Raw genomic sequence first — 22,611 nt, 5'->3', positions numbered from 1 at the left:
TTTGTTTATTTTATTATGAATGGTTTGTGTTCCCATTTTCTGACTCCCAACACTTTGTTTTTCATTTTTTTGTTTTTTTTGGGCTTCGGGTGAGCTGACATTTTCAAGTTTAGCCTAGGACATTTTGAGCAATTTTTATTGCATTTTTGGGAAGGATTTACATTGACGAAAAATAGCAATTAGATTTTTTTATGCAGTTTGGCTTTTTGCTTTTTTTCACAGTATGGACTTTACAGGCATGGAAATACTGAATGTTTATTTTTTATTTCTTTATTTTTAATGGCGGTTGATTTTTTTTTATCTTTTATCATTTTTAAAACATTTTCTTTATCCATTTTCACTTTATCTTTTAGTTCCCTGTGGTGACTTGAACTTTTGATGTCTTGACATATATACTGCACTACTACAGTATACAGTAAAATCGATGTTTTCTGCAGGCTGAGCTTCATAGGAGGAGGTAAACACCATCGATGGGACCTTAGTAGGCCCCTGGTTGGCTTGTAACCCATCAGTATACTGGAATTACGTCCCAGAATGGGTCCTGATACATGCACAGACAGGCAACACAGACATTACAATGATGATGTCAGTGATTAACAGCAAAATCTATATGGTGAAATAGCAACAGACAGAACTGGCTCCGAATGCTGCCATTATAGGCAGATGACAGTTTTAGAACTCACCTACCACCTTCCCGGTTTTTCAAGCAGACCCTGACTGTCACACACTATTACTGCACAGTGCGCAAAGAAATTAATTGGAAAGAATGTGTGCTGTGACGTTTTGCAGGTTTCTGTGAAAAAAAAACCCATTTTCAAGTATCCTGTTAGGTTATTTTAAATTTGCAAAGTGAGATCCATCAGGCCAGTTTCCCATGAATTGGCCAGAGTACAAAATGGGTACATAGATACACCCTTGTGTATTTCAAGAGTTTGCTTCCTGAAACCCAGTGGTGGCACTGCTGGTAAGTTAAATGAACTTGCTATCATGTTTCACTGCAGATTACAGCTGATCGTCGCTGATGAGGGCTTAATAGCCATACAATCTGTTTTGTTTTCTTTCAGGGGACTTTTCAAACAAAAAGAGTTTGTAAAAAGTGGACAACTGTTGCATGCACGCCACACAGTATATGAAGGCGATACAATGAAAACATGAGTTCTGTGAAGAATTATAATTATTGGTCACTCTGAGGTAGTGGTTTACAGGTGCACAGCTATGACACAGTTACGAGCTGGAGTTGCTCCCATGGGTTTTATTCCTGCTTCTTTTCATCATACAGAATCACTTCTCTTCATGTAAAGCTTCATCAACATACATAGAAGTCTCTTCATAGATAACCTCTCTTCACACACAGTGAACTGTACCTTGCTCATGCAGTGAGGTGGGGAGCGGGATGAGTCCGGTGCTGTAGCTCTCTTACATCTATCTTGAGGTAATAAAATGCTCCTGGCTGTCCTGACTGTTTCTATAATTACATCAATTGCTTCCCAGGAAGAACTGGTCTGTACAGCTTGTCTGATTTCATTCTGACAAGAGACTCTCTAGCACACACCTTACTCCGGGATGTCCAAGACACAATGACAACTTTCCCAGTATCCCCTGGGGCTGAGCTAACCACTTCATGTCTGATATAACAATTATAACCCCCTATAGTTTCCAGATGATTCTAAATCAACAGCGCAGCTTCTATCTGTCACACAACCTTTTTAACATAATTTTCAAGATATGTCCCTGAAAATTTACCTCAATGACTGCAAAGGGAAAATTTAGACCACGATTCATTAAGACTGGCATTTTGTGTGAGCGTCTTAATGAGGGGCAGGTAAACGCACACCAATTTGGCACATTCTATCAGTGACACGTGCCTCCGTGCACCTCACCAAAAATGATAGTCCCTTCAAGAACTGGATTAACATTTCTGAAGTAAGAAATGCCATCACTAGTGATTAGTTTGACAAGTGGGCATAGCCACGCACCATCACACCCTGACTACTCTCCAGCTTTGCCCATTTTGGCCCCAAAAATCAAATTTTGTACCAACTCAGAGTTGCACAAAATTTTGTGACTTTTCAAAGTGCTGTACACAAGTTTCTCCTCCCTGCCTCTTTTGTTTATACGCTGCTTGGTACACTAATAGACCCGGAAGTGCAGCGAGTGTCATCAGAAGAATGGAGTCCGAGAGAACGCGAGTGGCCATTAGGTGAGTGCGCGGCCACACGCACACGGCAGCATTCAGTCAGTGCTTGCTTCCCAGAGCGAGCGCTGTCAATGAGAAGTAAGGGAAAGGCCCCAATATGCAAATGAGTATGCGTAATGGTGCATCAATCTCTTAACTACTTCACGGGTTCACCGATGCCTCCTTATTTGCGTATGAAAACTTATTTTCTCAGGCACTGCACCAATATTGGGTACAGTGGTAGTAGGGTTGTATAGGGGTTAAGTTTCCTACAACACTTTGTAGCCTATTTAAAATGCATTTTGACGGTGACAGACTCCCTTTAAATTGGAATTGGTGCAAAGTTTAGTTAGTTCCACTTCTTATGCTATAATATATCGAGAATTAGAGTAAATGCATTGTTAGCAAGCAATGAGGTAGAGAATTGATTGAAGGGTTCCTGGAAGGAACATAGAATAAGAAGCAAATATCGGGCACTTCTGTCTTGGGCAGCAAAAATCACCAACATAAACTAAATACCATAACTAGTGTTTTCTGGTGTTTCTCGGCCACTCTGTCTGTTTTACAATAACTATGACCTATCCTTTGCCACTACCATTCAGGTTTTTCATCGCTACAGACAGACCCATGTAATATGCTGCTATCAATACACCAACTTCAAATGGTTAAACAACATGGGATTATGAAGCCGGCGTCACACTAGAGAGTTTTACGGACATATGAGAGGCGCAAAAACTACACATCGTATTTTACAGCCGTACAAAATTGCAGCATGCTGCATTTGTCAGCGTATTGCACAAAAAATCCGCCAATGAAAGTCTATGGGGCGAGAAAAATACGGATTACACACGGACCATCAGTGTGACTTGCGAGAAATACACACCGGTGTTCTATAGAAAAGCCGGTAATTCAGGGCGGTGTACAGTAAAATCACATAGGTTATAATAGAATAGATAGAATAAATGTCTACACATAGTATAGGTATATATATATATGTCAGTGAGACACATATATATATATATATATATATATATATAGATATTTATATTTAATACAGAGCTACATAGCATAAAAGCCGGTAATTCAATTGCCGCCTTTTGCTATCTCCTTATCAAACACGACAGGATATGAGACATGGTTTACATACAGTAAACGATTTAATATCTGTTATTTTTTCACATATTCCTCACTAATAATGTTAGTAGAGTGTGTGTGTGTAAACTTTGGTGGCTCTAGCTGTTAAAATAAAGGGTTAAATCATGGACAAAAAACTTTTGTGGGCTCCCGCGCTATTTTCTCCGCCACAGTGGGAAAGCCAGTGACAGAGGGCAGATATTAATAGCCTAGAAAGGGACCATGGATATTGGCTCCCCTTCCTGGCTAAAAAACATCTGCCCCCAGCCACCCCAGAAAAGGCGCATCTGTATGATGCGCCTATTCTGGAACTTAGCCTCTCTCTTCCCATTCCCAAGTAGCGGTGGGATATGGGGTAATAAAGGGTTAATAACACTTTGCTAATGTGAGGTGACATTAAGCCTGGTTAATAATAGAGAGATGTCAATAAGACACCTATCCATTATTAATCCAATAGTAGTAAAGGGTTAATAATACACACACACACACACACACACACACATTAGGAATAAAGTATTTTAATGAAATAAATACACACATGGGGTTGTAACATCTTTATTGCATGCTTAATCCACCTGAAGACCCTCGTTCTGTAAAAGAAAAAAAAGAAAAAAGCAACAATATCCCATACATTTCCGATGTGCAGTCATGTCCCACATTGTAAATCCATCTGAAGGGGTTAAATAAATTTACAACCAGGAGGCTGCTAATGCAGCTTTTGCTCCTGGTTGTAAAAACTGGGGAATGCAGGGGAACGTAGCATCGTAGACTTGCAGTGATGCGCCCCCTGCTGGCATAAACTCATATGAACTCTAGCGTGAGAAAATATTCAGAAAAATTCCCACGCTAGAGTTCATATGAGTTTATGTCAACAGGGGACGCACCACCGCAAGACTACGATGCTATGTTCCCCTGCACTCCATTCATTCCCCAGTTTTTACAACCAGGAGCAACAGCTGCATTAGCAGGCTCCTGGTTGTAAAATTATTTAACCCCTTCAGATGGATTTACAACGTGGGACATGACTGCACGCCAGAAAGGTATGGGATATTGTTGCTTTTTCTTTTTTTTTCTTTTACAGAACGAGAGTCTTCAGGTGGATTAAGCGTACAATAAAGATTTTACAACCCCATGTGTGTATTTATTTCATTAAAATACTTTATTCCTAATGTGTGTGTATTATTAACCCTTTACTACTATTGGATTAATAATGGATATGTGTCTTATTGACATCTATCCATTATTAACCAGGCTTAATGTCACCTTACATTAGCAAGGTGACATTAACCCTTTATTACCCCATATCCCACCGCTACTCGGGAGTGGGAAGAGAGAGGCTAAGTGCCAGAATAGGCGCATCTTACAGATGTGCCTTTTCTGGAGTGGCTGGGGGCAGATTTTTTTTAGGCAGGGGGGGCCAATATCCATGGTCCCTTTCTAGGCTATTAAGATCTGCCCTCAGTCACTGGCTTTCCCACTCTGGCGGAGAAAATTGTTCAGGAGCCCACACCAGTTTTTTCCATGATTTAACCCTTTATTTTAACAGCTAGAGCCACCAAATTTTGCACACACACACTCTACTAACATTATTAGTGAGGAATATGTAAAAACATAACAGATATGAAATGGTTTACTGTATGTAAGCCATGTCTCATATCCTGTCGTGTTTGATAAGGAGATAGCAAAAGCAGGCAATTGAATTACAGGCTTTTAAGCTATCTAGCGCTGTATGAAATATAAATACGTATATATATATATATATATACTGTATATATTTGTCTCACTGACATATATATGTATATATATATATATATATATATATATATATATATATATATAGACTGTATATAAGTTTTCACGAATATTTGAACCCATGGATCCATTATATGTCCATTTTGCAAGGTTGCGAGAAAAAAACGCAGTACGGATGCCATACAGATTACATACGGAGGATGACATGCATAAAATACGCAGCCACACCCTGCCTACAGATGACATACGGATCACTGTTTAGGGAACATTTCTGCGTATTACACCTGTAAAAAATGGACCGTATTTCCCTACGCTGAGTGTGACCCGGCCTTAAGCATACACTGTCCACTAAAACAGAATAAGCCAAGCAAAATATCTAGTTTATTAACTATAAAAAAGAAATGCAAAACCCAAACTGTTGGAGGGCTTAGGCCACGGCCATCTTTAGTAAAAATCTTATTTACTGTAATTGAAGTGCATATGGTAAACCATAACCAATTTGTTATTAACCTTCAAGAGCCTTCAATAAGGTGAAATTATAAAATTAGTCCAACCATAAGTTTGGACATAATCATCAATAAATCAGTAAATAGATGGCACTTATATAAAGTACAGAAGAATTTTATTCAATGGTAGTGGCGCTGTGGAAGGCAGGACATCCATCCATTTAGCCATCATTGCACTCTACACAATGCTTGCTCCTTATTCACATTTTTGACACATGGTAAAGTTTTAATACTAGAGGATTGGACCGTCCGGGTTGGGTACACCTTGGCACTGGCAAGATGTTTTTTTTTTGCTTTTTTTTAATCAAAATTGGTGAGTATCACATTGATATGCACTATTGCTTTTGCTTACTTATAGCGGGGTATACACTCATTTTGCTTCTTTCTTAGGTTTTGTCTGTTTAATGGAACATGCTCCTACATGTTACATGTACAGTATACCAATTTATACTCCAGTTAATTTATTTCTGATTTGCTCTATATATTATGCTGCGTTCTGATGAAGGTCCAGGTATAGGACCAAAACATTAGATCTGGATCTTTGGGATTGTTTGAATTACATCTATTTACTGTTATGGATTAGAACCCTTCTCAGACACTTCCTCACATTTTCAGAGTGCCGTCTATTATTTCTCATCAATAAATCAGTAACTGTCTGCTTGCCAACTACGAGTGCCTTACCCTTTCCTTCTAATAAAGATGCCTTGACAACATAAAAGATAAAGCGGGTTGGAGCCTGAGAAGCAGGACACCAACAGCTGGGGCTTTCTTGAAGCTACAACCCACCACCTTCTTCCCCACAATTTATATATTTTCCAAAGGTCACCGGAGGAATTACTGCCCTATCAAGAGTTATCAATGTGCACTGTGTTATAGGGGCTAAGTCCCTTACAACACCCTTAACGTCCATTTAAAATGCATTTTGTGGGTGACGGAGTCCCTTTAAAAATGAAAAAAAAAATTGAAAAAATATGTCATATACAAATAACACATTCCCGTTGAATTTCCACCAAATGATAGACAAACTGCATAAAGAAAAATCAACGTCAGCCATGTTTTTAGATTTTTTATTTCTATTAAACTGCAAAGAGTTTGACACACGTATGGGTGGTTTCGGTAGAGCTGCGTCTGGATGGACAGTGCTGTGGTGCGGAACACTGAACACTTTCATGGTGTGCATTAATGTGCTGAGGTTTTTGTGTAATAAAAAAAGACTTGTTTCTCCCTGAGAAAGATGTCACCGTGCCCATAGGTTCCCATCCTTGATAAAAGCAGATGTGCTGGTATTACATACTATTGGGGAGAGAGAGAGGGCTCGTTGTGCTATTGTAATTGTCCGCAATTGCATCACCCACTGGGGGTACGGTACATTGTATAGTACTTTTCTTTTCTTAACATATCCTTACGTTTTTCCTATTTTTAGTGGTCACTGGATATTATCGCACAATATGACCTGTTGTATAGGGCAAATCAAAAGTAGCTATAATCCCATCTAGCTATGTATGAGTTTAGTCACTACTAGCATTTAACTAGCGCTCAAAATTCCAGCACAGAGAGGAAAAGGTGGCATGTTCAACATCCACACTTTTCCCTTTTAAATGGCTATGTAGACAAACAAATAAAACAACAGTCGTCTCTCCCACCAATGAACAGAGAACGATTCAGAGATTAAAAAGAAACAAGTGCCTTTGTTCTGCCAGTCAGGTTATGTGTTGTACCCTCATTGCCTCATTAGTTTCCAACTTCAAAATTTCCTCTTTTGTACCACTGCATGTCCTTTACTCGGCGGATGGACTGAATCTGGGGCTGGTTGGCTCCCCAGTTGTTCCAGTGTTTGTATGGTCCATGTTCCATTAAGTATTGATAACCTCTGTAACCAGGGTACTGGTATCCGACCCATCTACAAAGGAAAAAATAAATAAAGCAGTCATTAGATAAGTTTTAAAATTAGTGTATAGAAATCTATGGAAGTCAGTTCTTAGATTAAAATGCACAATATAATTTCCTGCTCATATAAGTTAGTTGCTGCAAATCACAGAGAAGGAACTACCTACTGTTACTGCTACCAGTACTACTTCCGTTACTACCTACTAGTGATGAGCGAGTGTGCTCGTTACTCGAGTTGTCCGAGCATGCTCGGGTGATCTCTGAGTATCTTGGGCATGCTCGTAGATTATGTTTTTGTCTCCGCAGCTGCATGATTTGTTAGGGAATCCCCACATGTATTCAGGCTGTCTAGCAGCCGCAAATCATGCAGCTGCAGAGACAAAAACCTAATCTACAAGCATGCCCAAAATACTCAAAGATCACCCCAGCATGCTCGGACAACTCGAGTAACGAGCACACTTGCTCATCACTACTACCTACCATTACTGCTACCAGTATTACTTCCATTACTACCTACGATAACTCCTACTAGTATTACTTTCATTACTACCTACCATTACTCCTACCAGTACTTCTTCCATTACTACCTACCATTACTTCTACCAGTATTACTTCCATTACTACCTACCATTACTCCTACCAGTATTACTTCCATTACTACCTACCATTACTCCTACCAGTACTTCTTCCATAACTACCTACCATTACTCCTACCAGTACTTCTTCCATAACTACCTACCATTACTCCTACCAGTACTTCTTCCATAACTACCTACCATTACTCCTACCAGTACTAATTCCATTACTACCTACCATTACTCCTACCAGTACTTCTTCCATAACTAGCTACCATTACTCCTACCAGTATTACTTCCATTACTACCTACCATTACTCCTACCAGTACTACTTCCATTACTACCTACCATTACTTCTACCAGTATTACTTCAATTACTACCTACCATTACTCCTACCAGTACTTCTTCCATAACTACCTACCATTACTCCTACCAGTATTACTTCCATTACTACCTACCATTACTCCTACCAGTACTTCTTCCATAACTACCTACCACTACTCCTACCAGTACTTCTTCCATAACTACCTACCATTACTCCTACCAGTATTACTTCCATTACTACCTACCATTACTCCTACCAGTACTTCTTCCATAACTACCTACCATTACTCCTACCAGTACTTCTTCCATAACTACCTACCATTACTCCTACCAGTATTACTTCCATTACTACCTACCATTACTCCTACCAGTACTACTTCCATTACTACCTACCATTACTTCTACTAGTACTACTTCCATTACTACCTACCATTACTCCTACCAGTACTACTTCCATTACTACCTACCATTACTCCTACTAGTACTACTTCCATTACTACCTACCATTACTTCTTCCAGTACTACTTCCATTACTACCTACCATTACTCCTACTGGTACTATTTCCATTACTACCTACCATTACTCCTATCAGTACTACTTCAATTACTACCTACCATTACTCCTGCTAGTACTACTTCCATTGCTACCTACCATTACTCTGCCAGTTTGACCAAATCTTAAAGTGTACCTGACAGCTGATACATGCTGCTCATTCTGTGGTTGTATGTATCAGGCAGTGACTGTATGATCTCAGACAGGTATGTTTGATTCTGAAACACTGCAGCATTTCAGAGAAAAACATACTTTAAAAGCCACTGGGGACTGAGCCACACAGGAGACTAGTCAGGCAGGTGGTTCCCTGGTGGATTGTCACCACCCACTGCCCTTGAGTGACAGGTCTCTGCCGGTGTGCACATATAAGCAGAAACTTGTCAATACAGGGCAGTGGTGAAGCATTTCAGAATCAAAGGCCAAAATGCCAATAATGGAGAAGAATTAATTACTCCTGCGCTGCCTGGACAAAGGGGTAATTGAAGCCAGAGACTAATATAGATAGGTGCGATTTATTTGTTTCATGTGTCTTAGGGTACCGTCTCACAGTGGCACTTTTGTCGCTACGACGGTACGATCCGTGACGTTCCAGCGATATCCATACGATATCGCAGTGTCTGACACGCTACTGCGATCAGGGACCCCGCTGAGAATCGTACGTCGTAGCAGATCATTTGAAACTTTATTTCGTCGCTGGATCTCCCGCTGTCATCGCTGGATCGTTGTGTGTGACAGCGATCCAGCGATGCATTCGCTTGTAACCAGGGTAAACATCGGGTTACTAAGTGCAGGGCCGCGCTTAGTAACCCGATGTTTACCGTGGTTACCAGCGTAAAAGTAAAAAAAAAAAAACTGTACATACTCACATTCCGGTGTCCTTCAGGTCCCTTGCCGTCTGCTTCCCGCTCTGACTGACTGCCGGCCGGAAAGTAAGAGCAGATCACAGCGGTGACGTCACCGCTGTGATCTGCTTTCACTTTACGCTTAGTAACCCGATGTGTACTCTGGTTACCCGGGACCTCGGCATAGTTGGTCGCTGGAGAGCGGTCTGTGTGACAGCTCCCCAGCGACCACACAACGACTTTCCAACGATCACGGCCAGGTCGTATCGCTGGTCGTGATCGTTGGAAAGTTGCAGAGTGTGACAGTACCCTTATTCAAGAGAAACCACAGTGACAAGTGGATTACATGGGCAGGATAAATAAACAATACAATTCAAATCTGAGTGCTTTTGTCCAGACAGTAAAGGATTAACTCATTCATCTCCATTCTTGGCATCCTTGTGGGTCTGCAGCAGATTTAAAGAGGTTTTCTAACTGAAAAAAGTTGATTTTAATCAATATATCTTACAATAATAATTTCCACAATTGGATGTGTTTAAAAAATGTTTTTATGCTGAGATAGTCTTATAAATGTGTCCCTGCTGTGTACTGTGTAATGGCTGTGTCTGACCATGTCTGGCCATGGGAGCAAAAGAGAGTATACAGGCAGGACAGCAGCGGATCACAGCTGATTCTTTTTGTGAGGTAAAACATTTCCCTGCCTGTTTTGAAGCAATGTTTTACCTCACAGAAATAATCAGCTGTGATCCCCTGCTGTAATGTCTGTATACGCTCTTTTGCTTCCTCCCCTGCCCAGGAGATGTGGTTTGATTAGACCATATTCCTGTACAGTCAGACAAAGCCATTACACAGTACACAGCAGGGACACATTTATAAAATTATCTCAGCACAGGAACATTTTTTTAAACATATCCAATTGTGGAAATTATTATTATTCCAAGATCTATTTATTAAAATATACTTTTGTTGGTGGGACAACCCCTTTAAGTGCACTAAGTGGTTGTGTGTCACTCACAACCCTGGCCAGGTGAGAAACTCTCCCTATATCTTTTACTCGGATAAGACCCTATGTCTTTCTAGTTTATTCTTCTAGGTTCTCTTTAATTAAAATGCATTTATATGCTGATATGTATATGTACTCAGAGACCTGTCAATCCAGGGCAGCCAGCAGGGAGAAGCCGCCAGGGACCCGCCTGTCCGACTCGTCTCTAGCGTGGCTCGTCAACGGCGGCTTTTAAAATATGCTTTTCTCGATAATGCTGCAGCGGTTCAGAGTCCAACATACCTTGCTCATATCATACAGACGGTGCCTGATGCACGTTTCCTCTGTATTGGGCAGCATAAATCAGCTGTCAGGTTCACTTTATATGGAAACTAGTGGTAAGTATTGGGTAAATAGGTAAAATTGTAATCTTTACATTGCTTTGTCCAGCGCCAAGTACTTACGTTCCTCCAAGGACCTGAACACTAGCGACTCTGTCCTGGAATCCATAGGACCACAAGCTGGGGATATCTTCATCACAGACTTCCATCTTCCTTCCCTCAAAATTGACACATTCAAAGAGGGAGATCTTATAATCCTGAGTGTCCTTTAATGTAAAAGATCATTAATGATAAATAAGTTATACGAATAAATTATTTATATGGTTAAGACTTTTTGCTTTGCTATTTTAAAGATTTTCCTTTTATTACATTAGAATTGGTACAAATGGATGAATGATTATTACATTTTAATTTGGGCAAATTTAAAAACCCTAACAGAGTAATCTCTGATCCGAAACATGCAGAGAATGGTAATGGTAGTCATTTACTATTATTGGAAATGCATAACTTAAAGGGACTCTGTCACCAGGTTTTTCCTACCCCATCTAAGGCCGGTTTCACACGTCAGTGTCTCCAGTACGTGAGGTGACAGTTTCCTCACGTACCGGAGCCACTGACACACGTAGACCCATTAAAATCAATGCATCTGTGCAGATGTCATTGATTTTTTGCGGACTGTGTCTCCGTGTGCCAAACACGGAGACATGTCAGTGTTCGTGGGAGCGCACGTATTACACGGACCCATTAAAGTCAATGGGTCCGTGTAAAACACGGACCGCACACGGACGTTCTCCGTGTGCGGTCCCTGTGGCGTGCAGGAGACAGCGCTACAGTAAGCGCTGTCCCCCCCACTGGTGCTGAAGCCGCGATTCATATCTTCTGTGCAGCAGCGTTTGCTGCATAGAAGATATGAATAATAGTGTTTAAATTAAAGATCTACCTGTCCGCCGCCCCCCACCCCCTGTGCGCCCCCCACTGTTCAGAAAATACTCACCCGCTCCCACGTTGGCTGTCGCTGCTTCCTGGTCTGGCCGTGGCTTCTACTGTATGCGGTCACGTGGGGCCGCTCATTTACAATCATGAATAGTCGGCTCCGCCCCTATGGGAGGTGGAGCCGCCTATTCATGACTGTAAATGAGCGGCCCCACGTGACCGCATACAGTGGAAGCCGCGGCCAGACCAGGAAGGAGCGACAGCCAACGAGCGATGCGGGTGAGTATTTTCTGAACAGCGGGGAAGGGGGGCGCACAGGGGGTGGGGGGGCGGCGGACACATAGATCTTTCATTTAAACACTATTATTCATATCTTCTATGCAGCAAACGCTGCTGCACAGAAGATATGAATCGCGGCTTCAGCACGATGCAGGGGACAGCGCTAAACTTTAGCGCTGTCTCCTGCACGCTCCGTGTGGTACCCACTCACCACACGGGCGGCACACGTGTGCCGCACGTATGGCCTACGTGAGCTCACGGGCACACGGACACGGATAACTCCGGTACCGATTTTTTCCGGTACCGGAATTATCTGGACGTGTGAGACTGCCCTAAGAGCAGCAAGATGTAGGGTCACAAACCCTGAATCTAGTGATGCAACATTTACTGGGTTACTTGTTGTAGTTGTGATAAAATACCTGTTTTATCTATTGTAAATCTACCAGCTCTGTGAATGCTGAGCTCTGTATCACCCCACCCACACCACTGATTGGCAGCGTTCTGTGTTCACTGTGTATAGGCAGAAAGCTGCCAATCAGTGGTGAGGATGGGGTTATACAGAGCTCATGAATATGGAGGACTATATGGCAGTAGGATTACTAGTCCTCTAGTGATAATTTTCTGTTGATTAACCCCTCTCTGACCTCGGACGGGATAGTACGTCCAAGGTCAGATCCCCTGCTTTGATGGGGGCTCCGGCGGTGAGCCCACAAATATGAAATAAATAAAAAAAATATAAAAGTTTAAATCACCCCCCTTTCGCCCCATTCAAAATAAAACAATAAAAATAAAATCAAATATACACATATTTGGTATCGCCACGTTCAGAATCGCCCGATCTATCAATAAAAAAAAGCACTAACCTGATCGCTAAACGGCGTAGCGAGAAAAAATTCGAAACTCCAAAATTACGTTTTTTTGGTCTCTGCGACATTGCATTAAAATGCAATAACGGGTGATCAAAAGAACGTATCTGCACCCAAATGGTATCACTAAAAACGTCAGCTCGGCACCCAAAAAATAAGCCCTCACCCTACCCCAGATCATGAAAAATGGAGACGCTACGGGTATCGGAAAATGGCGCTTTTTTTTTTTTTTTAGCAAAGTTTGGAATTTTTTTTCACCACTTAGACACCAAACATGTCTAGGTTATTTTGTATCTATGAACTCGTACTGACCTGGAAAATCATAATCGGGTCAGTTTTAGCATTTATTGAACCTAGCAAAAAAGCCAAACAAAAAACACGCATGGAATTGCACTTTTTTTGCAATTTCACCGCACTTGGAATTTTTTTCCCATTTTCTAGTACACGTCATGGTAAAACCAATGATGTCGTTCAAAAGTACAACTCGTTCCATAAAAAATAAGCCCTCACATGGCCATATTGATGGAAAAATAAAAAAAGTTATGGCTCTGGGAAGGAGGGGAGTGAAAAACGAACACGGAAAAACGGAAAATCCCAAGGTCATGAAGGGGTTAAAACACTGATTTTACCAAAGCTACAGCAAATAGTCCAGTAAAGTGACACATCAGTGGAGTCAGGTTGTGTGTCTCTACATCATGCTACTCTTGGATTAGGAGGTACTGCAAAGTTATGAATATTTTGTAATGCACTCCATATCCATATTTTGCCTCCTTCTCTTCCAAACTCTATGCAGCGGTACTTTTTCAATGACGAGTTCATGATACTCAGCATTATCATTATCCATGCACTATATTTTGACAATTTGTGTGCAGGACTGTCTTGGTTTTTGTTGTTGCTGTTATTTATTTATTTTTTTTACGGTAAAGCAATGTGATGTAATTACTGTTATTGCACATCCCTTGCTATTTAGGGGTCTAATGGTGACAATCAAGTTTCTGTCCCCTCCTAAAGCTGATTAACCCTATTCTAACCCTATTATTCTAGTCGTGGCCATGAGGAAAATGGTTGGAGCACTATGGTTCATTTACCCTTGAACCTTAAACATACAATTTGTACGCTAACCAACAATATAAGAAAATTAATGTAGGATTTGTGTTTAGTTTGAAAGCATTATTGTCACTTTTATATGAATCTAACTAATACATTAATGAAAAGTATTCACTATATGATTTTTTATATTATTTAAACAGTTTCAATTTATTAATTTCACTTGCTGGGGTCACACTTGCAAGTTTAATGCGAGAAACTCGCGAGAGCCTCTCGCATCAATACCTGGCACTGCCGCCGGCACTTGGGACCTGATTTGCAATGTTTCATAACTTTCCATACTAGACAAAATTATAAATAAAATAAAATAGTTGTTACTCTTTAAATTTTAGCTTACATCTTACCATACGGACTGGTCTCAAGGACATGATCCTATCAGCCCGGAAGCAGTTAGACCATGAGTCCCAACGTGGATATTCCCCTTTTTCCAGAATGAACATCTCTCCGGCAAAATCTTTCTGTTCATAAGCGACCCAGCTGTGAATAGGAACTATACCGTATCATACCATTGAAAAAACAATATTGTAACTATTAATTTATATGATGCCAAAAAAATTCTGTGGTGATATATGGAATTTTTCTAAATATATTCCAGAATGTGGGCAGCACGATGGGGTTCTGCGTTCAAATCCCACCAAGGAAAACATCTGCAAGAAGTTGTATGCTCTTCCCATGATTGTGTGGGTTTCCTCCAGATTCTACAGTTTCCTCCCACACTCTAAAGACATACTCTTAGGGAATTTAGATTGTGATCCCCAAAGGGGACAGCGATGATGGTGTCTGTAAAGTGCAGCGCTTTATATATGTATGATGGCACTAAATAAATAAGCATGATAAATAATAACTTAGGGTATTCACGTTAAAGCATAAATGACACTTTAACAATAATATGACAGCTAATAATCTCGCATTAACTTCCAATATAAAGTCACTTTGCAATGACTAATGTGCTTGAAACTTACGGTCCAGATTCAATTCGAATGGACTTTACATGGTCGAAGCCTCGGTCACACAAGTTTCTGCACTCAGTGCTAAATTCCACCTTGCGGCCTTGGAAATTTTCATATTCATAGCAAATGAGCTGTATGTGGCAGATGGAAAACAAAACATGTAAGATAATATGTGATATGTTTACTGACCTCTATACTTCCTATTTTAATCATTTATCTTTGCTTGTTGCTTTTTCATTTTGATTTTAATTTAATATTTAAAGTGTTCTTTAGAAGATTTTAAATACTGTCAAACACTTTCATGGACTTACACTCACTGATATCTTTTCTATAGCAATTGAGTTATACAGTATGATGGGTCAGGGATGTAGATCGTACCTTTCTTAGCTATTCATAATTAAAGATGGGTCGACCCCTGGATGTTAGGGTTTGATCGAACAATTAAAATATGTTTGGGTACCAAAACAGTACACGAACCCAAACCCAGACCTCATTCACTTGAATTGCATGCCCGAACATCCAGTGTTTGCAACGCTGTCATGTGTATGCAAGCACTAACTTTGATTGGCGGTAAAATAATTTCCACCGGTCTGACAGCCGCTGTTCCCACGCTGTCAAAACACACTTTTACTTTTTTTATTTATAAATAACAAACACAGTTATACTCACCTAATGTCCATTCCACTGAAGTCATTGTCTTCTGTAAAAAAAATGAAAATAAAAAACAAACATATTTTTCACCTGTCCATTGTTCTGTCCCACACTGTATTCCATGTCTGGGGCTAAACAGTTTTCAACACGAATGGTGCCAGGATGCGACCGTCTTGGCTACGAACCACTGAGGAATGTGCTGCTACGAGCTCGGCCTCAGTGACCGGCGGTGATAAAGAATGCCAGTGAGCATTCGAAACGCGTCTTGCTCCCCTGCCTTGTCTATGTAACCATTGTAATTTTTACAAGTTTTAATGGATATAAAATAAAGAAAGAACTAATTTTACCAGATGCTGGAACAACAACCCTTTTTTTTTCCTTTACCCCAGGTCATTGAGGCTTCATTCCAAGCCGGGCCACTGAACTGCGGTGACCTTGGTGTGTGTTTATTTACAATATAACTATAGGATTAGTAATTGAGAGGCGTCCTACAGATGCCTCTCCATTACTAGGTCATGAACTTGATGTCACCGCACAATACAAAGGTGACATCAACCCCACAAATATGAACCCCACTTGCCATTGCCACAGGGCAAGTGAGAAGAGCTGGTGAAAGCATCAGAATTAGCGCATCTAATAGATGTGCCATTTCTGGGTGGCTGGAGGCTGCTATTTTTAGGCTGGGGTAGCAATATCCATGGCCCCTAACCAGCCTGAGAAGACCAGCCCCAGCTGTCTGCTTTAGCTTGACTGGTTATCAAAAATGGGAGGAACCCCACGCCATTTAAAAAATAAAAAAAAGGTTGGTGACCCCTCTAGTCTTGTTAACCAGCCTTGCTAATGCTGACAGCTGAGGGTTGCAGCCCGAAGCTGTCAGTTTTGCCTGGCTGATTATCAAAAATACAGGGGAACCCGTGCCATTTTTTTAAAAAATTATTTAGAGCACAGGCACTAGCTGATGAATACCCCGATCAGCCGCTGCCTACTCACACTGTTATGAGAGGCAGCAGGCATAGGCTGATGGGAGCAGTAGTCCCATTAGCCGACACCAGTGACCGGAGGTAAACGTTTTACCTCCGATCACAGCTCACATTGTCATTTGACAGGATGGGAACTACGGCTTTCTGACCGGCGATAATGATTTTACCGCTGATCAGAGGCAATGATTTCCACACTGTCATGCACAAGAGCAAGAAAAACCTGGTGTTCGGGGTGCCGAACCCAAACAGTAAAACGGACTACATGGTGAACTCCGTGTTTGGGGTACATGCCTGAACAGTAAGTGTTCAAAATGGACCCTAAACTTAACTTATAATTTATCAATATAGTATAAATCATATTTAAAGTGTACTTGTCTCATGTAACTTTTAAGAAGAAGCTTTCCAATGTATTTATACATGAGGACTAACACTATTATTAGAAAATTTGTAACTTGCATTTTTACTGGTTGTCCCCTCTTCTGGCTCTATCTCTAATTTTCAGGTTTCTTGTAGCTGGTGGGTGATTACTAGCTGCTATAATGTCTCCCAAAAACAGCACACAGACATGAATGGTTCTTTCTTTCATGTTTCTATGTAGCACATATTCAGAAGAAGCAGCATGGAAGTCATTATACAGCAGTACTGGGTAATATAGCTGTGAATCCAGCTCTAGGCTAAATAACACACTTACTAGAAAGCAGCAGCATGATTAATTCATTTATTCCTTCCCCCTACTCCCCTGTATAAGCTTCAATAAGAGCTATAATCAGTTCCTTTTTGGAGAAGGCAGGAAGTCTTCTCTTGAAGAAAAAGTAAGGGGCAGGAGGGGAGGGGGAAGAGGCTTATAAGGGGAGAAAGTAGAATATTTCTCATAAGATGTATTAAAAAATTTAATATATTTTCTAGTAGTATTGATTTATTCAAAATTTGTTAAAACGAATGTGACCGTTTTATAAGGTGCTTAATTTCTCTGAAAATGGATATTTTATCTGCATAAGTGTAATATTATATATTCCGATTAGATTAGGTCGTTAATAGCCACCAATATGCATTTTAAATGACTTGAGGAATAAGAGAATATCACACCCAATGAAAATGAACCATTTTTTTATCTGTGAAGCACCTGAAGGGTTAACAAACTACCTGAAAGCAATTTTCAATACTTTGAAGGATGGTGTTTTTAAAATGGTATTAAATTTGGAGATGTCCAATATACAGAAACCTCAAAACTACTTAATAGGTCTTTAAGAAATACGTTTTGCAAACTTTCTTGTAAAAATGAAAAATTGCTGTTAAAAACTTTTAAACCTTCCAACATCCTAAGAAAACAAAAGTACATTTGAAAAATGATGCTGGCATAAAGTACACACATGGTAAATGTTATTTGTTAATTTTTTTGTTTGGTATGACTATCTGGTGTAGGCCACGTTCTCACGTTCAGTATTTGGTCAGTATTTTACATCAGTATTTGTAAGTCAAAATCAGGAGTGGAACAATCAGAGAAAAAGTATAACAGAGTACATTTTTTTCACCCAATCCTGGCTTTGACTTATAAAGACTGATGTAAAATACTGATCAAAAATTGAACGTGTGAACGTGGCCTTAAGGGTACAAACACAAGTTTGAAGAGTTAAAATTTTTCTAAATTTTTGTCAAATTTCCAAGATTTCTACAAATAAATGTAAAATATAATAAACTACATTTATCATTAACATAAAGTACATTGTGTCATGAAAAAATAAGAATAGAATATACAAAAACAGTCTAGAGTTATTACTGCATAAAGCAACACTGGTCAGATTTGAAATATAGGATATATTTTTTGTACATACCCTGTAGTTCTGCAGACCCAGGGCAGAATGGCTACCAATGTTTCCTTGAGCTCCGGTGTGAGACATCTTGAGAATCTTTAAGAAATCAGCAATAATTTAATTTTCACACTTTGCTACATCCAATAAATAATAACATCCTGTAACATATTCCAGATCCTTCCTTGTTCAATACCAGATGAGAATGTATCATAAATGGCAATTTAATGTATGAAAAGGTTCTATATATATAGCTCTGGCAAAAATTAAGAGACCACCACATCAAAACCCTGTCATGGGCAGCCCAATCTCCAGACCTGAACCCCATTGAAAACCTCTGGAATGTAATCAAGAGGATGATGAATAGTCACAAGCCATCAAACAAAGAAGAACTGCCTACATTTTAGCACCAGGAACAGTGTGAAAGACCGGAGGAAAGCATGCCAAGACGCATGAAAGCTGTGATTAAAAATCATGGTTATTCCACAAAATATTGATTTCTGAACTCTTCCTGAGATAAAACATTAGTATTGTTGTTTCTAAATGATTATGAACTTGTTTTATTTGCATTATTTGAGGTCTGAAAGCACTGGGTTTTTAAAAATTTTTTTTACTCTTTCTCCTTTTCAGAAAAAAAAAATACAATATTTATTGCTTGGAAATTCGGAGACATGTTGTCAGTAGTTTATAGAATAAAAGAACAATTTACGTTTTACTCAAAAATACACCTATAAAGAGAAAAATCAGACAAACTGAACATTTTGCAGTGGTCTCTTAATTTTTGCCAGAGCTGTATGCTACATTTAGGACAGGCTGCTGTAGTAACCCTGAAATGTTCAGTACAAGCAATGCCGGGCTTTGGTGAATTATTGATTTCCAGCTGTAGCTTATAATATATGTTGTTCCCTATTTAGACTGTAAGACCCGTTGGGGACAGAGATTGATCGAAATCTCTGCACTGTGAAATATGTTGGGGCAATAAACGCAAAGTGAAATATACAGACTATAGACTGTGAATAGGACACGGGATAAAGAGTTCTAGAAAAATGAATTTAGATTTATTCAGCACTTCTGATGTATTTTTTTGAATGTTTCCACTGCTAAAGACACATGATATTTGCATTCTTATAGGTTTATCACCATCAATATTCCCATCAATAACTATAACTGTTATTTTGATGCACTAATTAAACTTAAATACATAATGTTAGGCTACAACTACAGCAGAGTGGAGAAGATCTTAAAAAAATGTCATCCATACGCTTCAGAAAATTTCCAAACAGAAATTGACCTAATGGACTAGTTTTTTTTGTAATCCCCAGCATGACAATTTGGATTTCGGATTGGTTGCACATTTCTTTTCCATTGAATGAGAATTCAAAACCCACAACAAAACTCAACTGTTGTAGGTGCTGCTCTGGATACTGTATTGTGTACTTTGGATATTATGTATATTCTGCAGCAAAATTCATAATTGCAGATTTCAAAAATATTACAAATATTTTTATTATTATTTTTTGTATAATGTATTGGAAAATCTACATCTGCAGCAAATACACACTGAAGCATAATCGATATAGATTTCCCTGAAGATTTGCTGTGGAAATTTTCTGCAACAAACCCATTATGTGCAAACCGATTCCTATAGCATGAAGCTGAGTTCTGAGTTCACATCATTTATCATCCCTGATGGTTCAGGGTCTGTGTAGTGTTAATTTGCATTTGCATTGCAGTGTGTTAGGCTACTTTCACACTAGCGTTAACTGCAATACGTCGCAAATGCGTCGTTTTGCCGAAAATACGCATCCAGCAAAAGTTCTTGCTGGATACGTTTTTTCGTCATAGACTAACATTAGCGACGCATTTGCGACGCATTGCCAAACGTCGCGTCCGTTTTGCGACGCTTGGGCGTGTGTTAGCGGACCGTCGGGAGAAAAAACCTTACATGTAACGTTTTTTGCTCCCGACGGTCCGCTTTTTCCGACTGCGCATGCGCGGCCGGAACTCCGCCCCCACCTCCCCGCACTTCCCCGCACCTCACAATGGGGCAGCGGATGCGTTGGAAAATACATCCGCTGCCCCCGTTGTGCGGCGGAGACCACGCTAGTGTCGGGAACGTCGGCCTGACGCACAGCGACGGGTCTTTCCCGACGCTAGTGTGAAAGTAGCCTTAGCAAACATGTAGTTCAGCTCTAAAAGCAGCCACATTTCAGAACTAATCTGTAGTGGCACTATTATCAGTATGAGGGACATATTCTTAAGCTTTTCTCGGCTTATTAGATGGATCAATTTTGTATCTCAAAGTCATAAAACATGTAGGATCAGGATAGAGCCATTTTGTAAATGTCAAGTTATAGAGACATTAAAAAAAGTTTTGATCAGTTGTGAATAGGATGATGAGACTCCCATCACTTGGTATAACATAGGGGTACAAGTGTTAAGCATGATAACCCTTTAGGTCTAGTTGGTATTTTTTGGCTCCTGTCTGTAGAAATGTGCGTGGACAGTAGAACATACATAACAAAGTATAGAATCGGTACATGATTCTCACAGGAAAGCAAAAACTGAAGCTGAATTTATATTCCTGTCTAGACACTTAACACCTGGACCCAGTCAATTAAAAGTTGTAACACACCTATGATACATTTTACTTTTTTTATAAAGACAGTGGTATATCGTTACAATAAAGAACAATTGCACGCTATTGCAATTTTATGTATTACACTAAACATCATGGACTATCATAGACAATGTCACTTCACAATCAAATTGATTTTTAGTACTTTCAAAGATTAAAGTGCTTTATTTTTCATGTCCACATTGCCTTATAATTAACCAGAGCTTTGATAGCTTTTTCTCCGAGCAATCATTTAATTTTGTAAATATTGACATACTGTTGATCTCAATAATTTTTGATTTTTGTTTTCATCTCTGCTTATACCATGCACTCTGTTTCCCTATATTTTATATATCCTCTGGTTCAAATGACCAATATTACTACATCACAACGTATGGCTACAGATAAAGAGGCATTCTGTAATTCCAGGAATACATATAATGACAAGAGTACAGTCCAACACAAGATCGCAGGTAAAGCTGCAGTCGCATAATGACACCAAATAGTTATATACAGATCATACATAAATGGGATGTTACAAACATAAAGTCATACTATATATATATATATATATATATATATATATATATATATATATATATATATATATATATACATATATATATATATATATATATATATATATATATATACATATATATATATATAAAGTCTAGTTTAAACATACCTAAAAATCATCCACCAAGTATTACTCACATGAACGCTGTGACTTTAGCCACTGAGGAAATTGGTTGGTGTTGAGCCAGACCCCCTCCCGGCTAATATATACTCCAAAAATATGCTTGCACAAAACTTTCTTTTTAAACTTTTTTAGGTGTGGTCTCACTTGAATAGAATATACACAGAGTATCAGCCCGGAGCCTATAAAATCTGCAAAACCAAATTAGAATTTTTGTGGGGGCCCGGGAGCATAAAGGGGGTTATGAGCTGACGCTGCTTATTGTTTTGTCTAAACACAGGAACTCAGCAAAAAAACAAAGGTCTCAATGAACGACACATTTTTTGCCTTAGAGTCAGTGGGACAAAACTGCTGACCATACCGACTGTGGTGTCTGCAGCTTCATTACCTCACTTGTTCAAGAGATTTAAGAGATGAGTAAACTAAGTCATGTGACGCTGCCAAGCTTCCCATATGCGGCGCCCCCCTGATCCTGATACACCCTGATCATAGGTGCTTTACACAGAGAGTTATCAATGAAATTCCTGGACAATGGTTGGACAAGTCTATTATTTAATCTACACCTTGAAGGCAATTTCTTTGCGTTATCTCTGGAAAAATCAAATTACCAACTACTAAAAGGTCCTGAGTGCTGCATTATTACTGT

The 22,611-nt window shown here is 39.6% G+C and overlaps 1 protein-coding gene across 2 annotated transcripts; it reads right to left on the bottom strand.

The window, feature by feature from the left end:
* Positions 1 to 6,949: 6,949 nt before the first annotated feature.
* LOC143817965 (beta-crystallin B1-like) lies at positions 6,950 to 22,056 on the bottom strand. Of its 2 annotated transcripts, none has more exons than XM_077299426.1 (6): positions 21,954 to 22,056; positions 18,673 to 18,747; positions 15,222 to 15,340; positions 14,604 to 14,736; positions 11,198 to 11,340; positions 6,950 to 7,468 (listed from the first exon to the last, which is right to left on the bottom strand). In XM_077299426.1, the coding sequence occupies exons 2-6, from the start codon at positions 18,736 to 18,738 to the stop codon at positions 7,300 to 7,302; spliced, it is 630 nt and encodes a 209-aa protein (XP_077155541.1). In that variant the 5' UTR covers positions 18,739 to 18,747; positions 21,954 to 22,056; the 3' UTR covers positions 6,950 to 7,299. The 2 variants fall into 2 exon arrangements, with proteins under 2 accessions (XP_077155541.1, XP_077155540.1); XM_077299425.1 differs by having other exon boundaries at positions 21,983 to 22,051.
* Positions 22,057 to 22,611: the final 555 nt, after the last annotated feature.

Source organism: Ranitomeya variabilis, chromosome 3, assembly GCF_051348905.1.
Source record: "Ranitomeya variabilis isolate aRanVar5 chromosome 3, aRanVar5.hap1, whole genome shotgun sequence".
NCBI lineage: Eukaryota > Metazoa > Chordata > Amphibia > Anura > Dendrobatidae > Ranitomeya > Ranitomeya variabilis.
Note: the sequence above shows the minus strand (reverse complement) of the source record. Positions and strands in the feature narration are given on the sequence as shown.

Coding starts and splice junctions, on each gene's coding strand:
- LOC143817965 (XM_077299426.1), bottom strand. CDS start 18,738: ATGTCTCACACCGGAGCTCAAGGAAACATTGGTAGCCATTCTGCCCTG. Junction 14,737..15,221: donor ATTCGAATTGAATCTGGACC/GTAAGTTTCAAG, acceptor TCCTATTCACAG/CTGGGTCGCTTATGAACAGA. Junction 11,341..14,603: donor CCTTGAGACCAGTCCGTATG/GTAAGATGTAAG, acceptor TTTACATTAAAG/GACACTCAGGATTATAAGAT.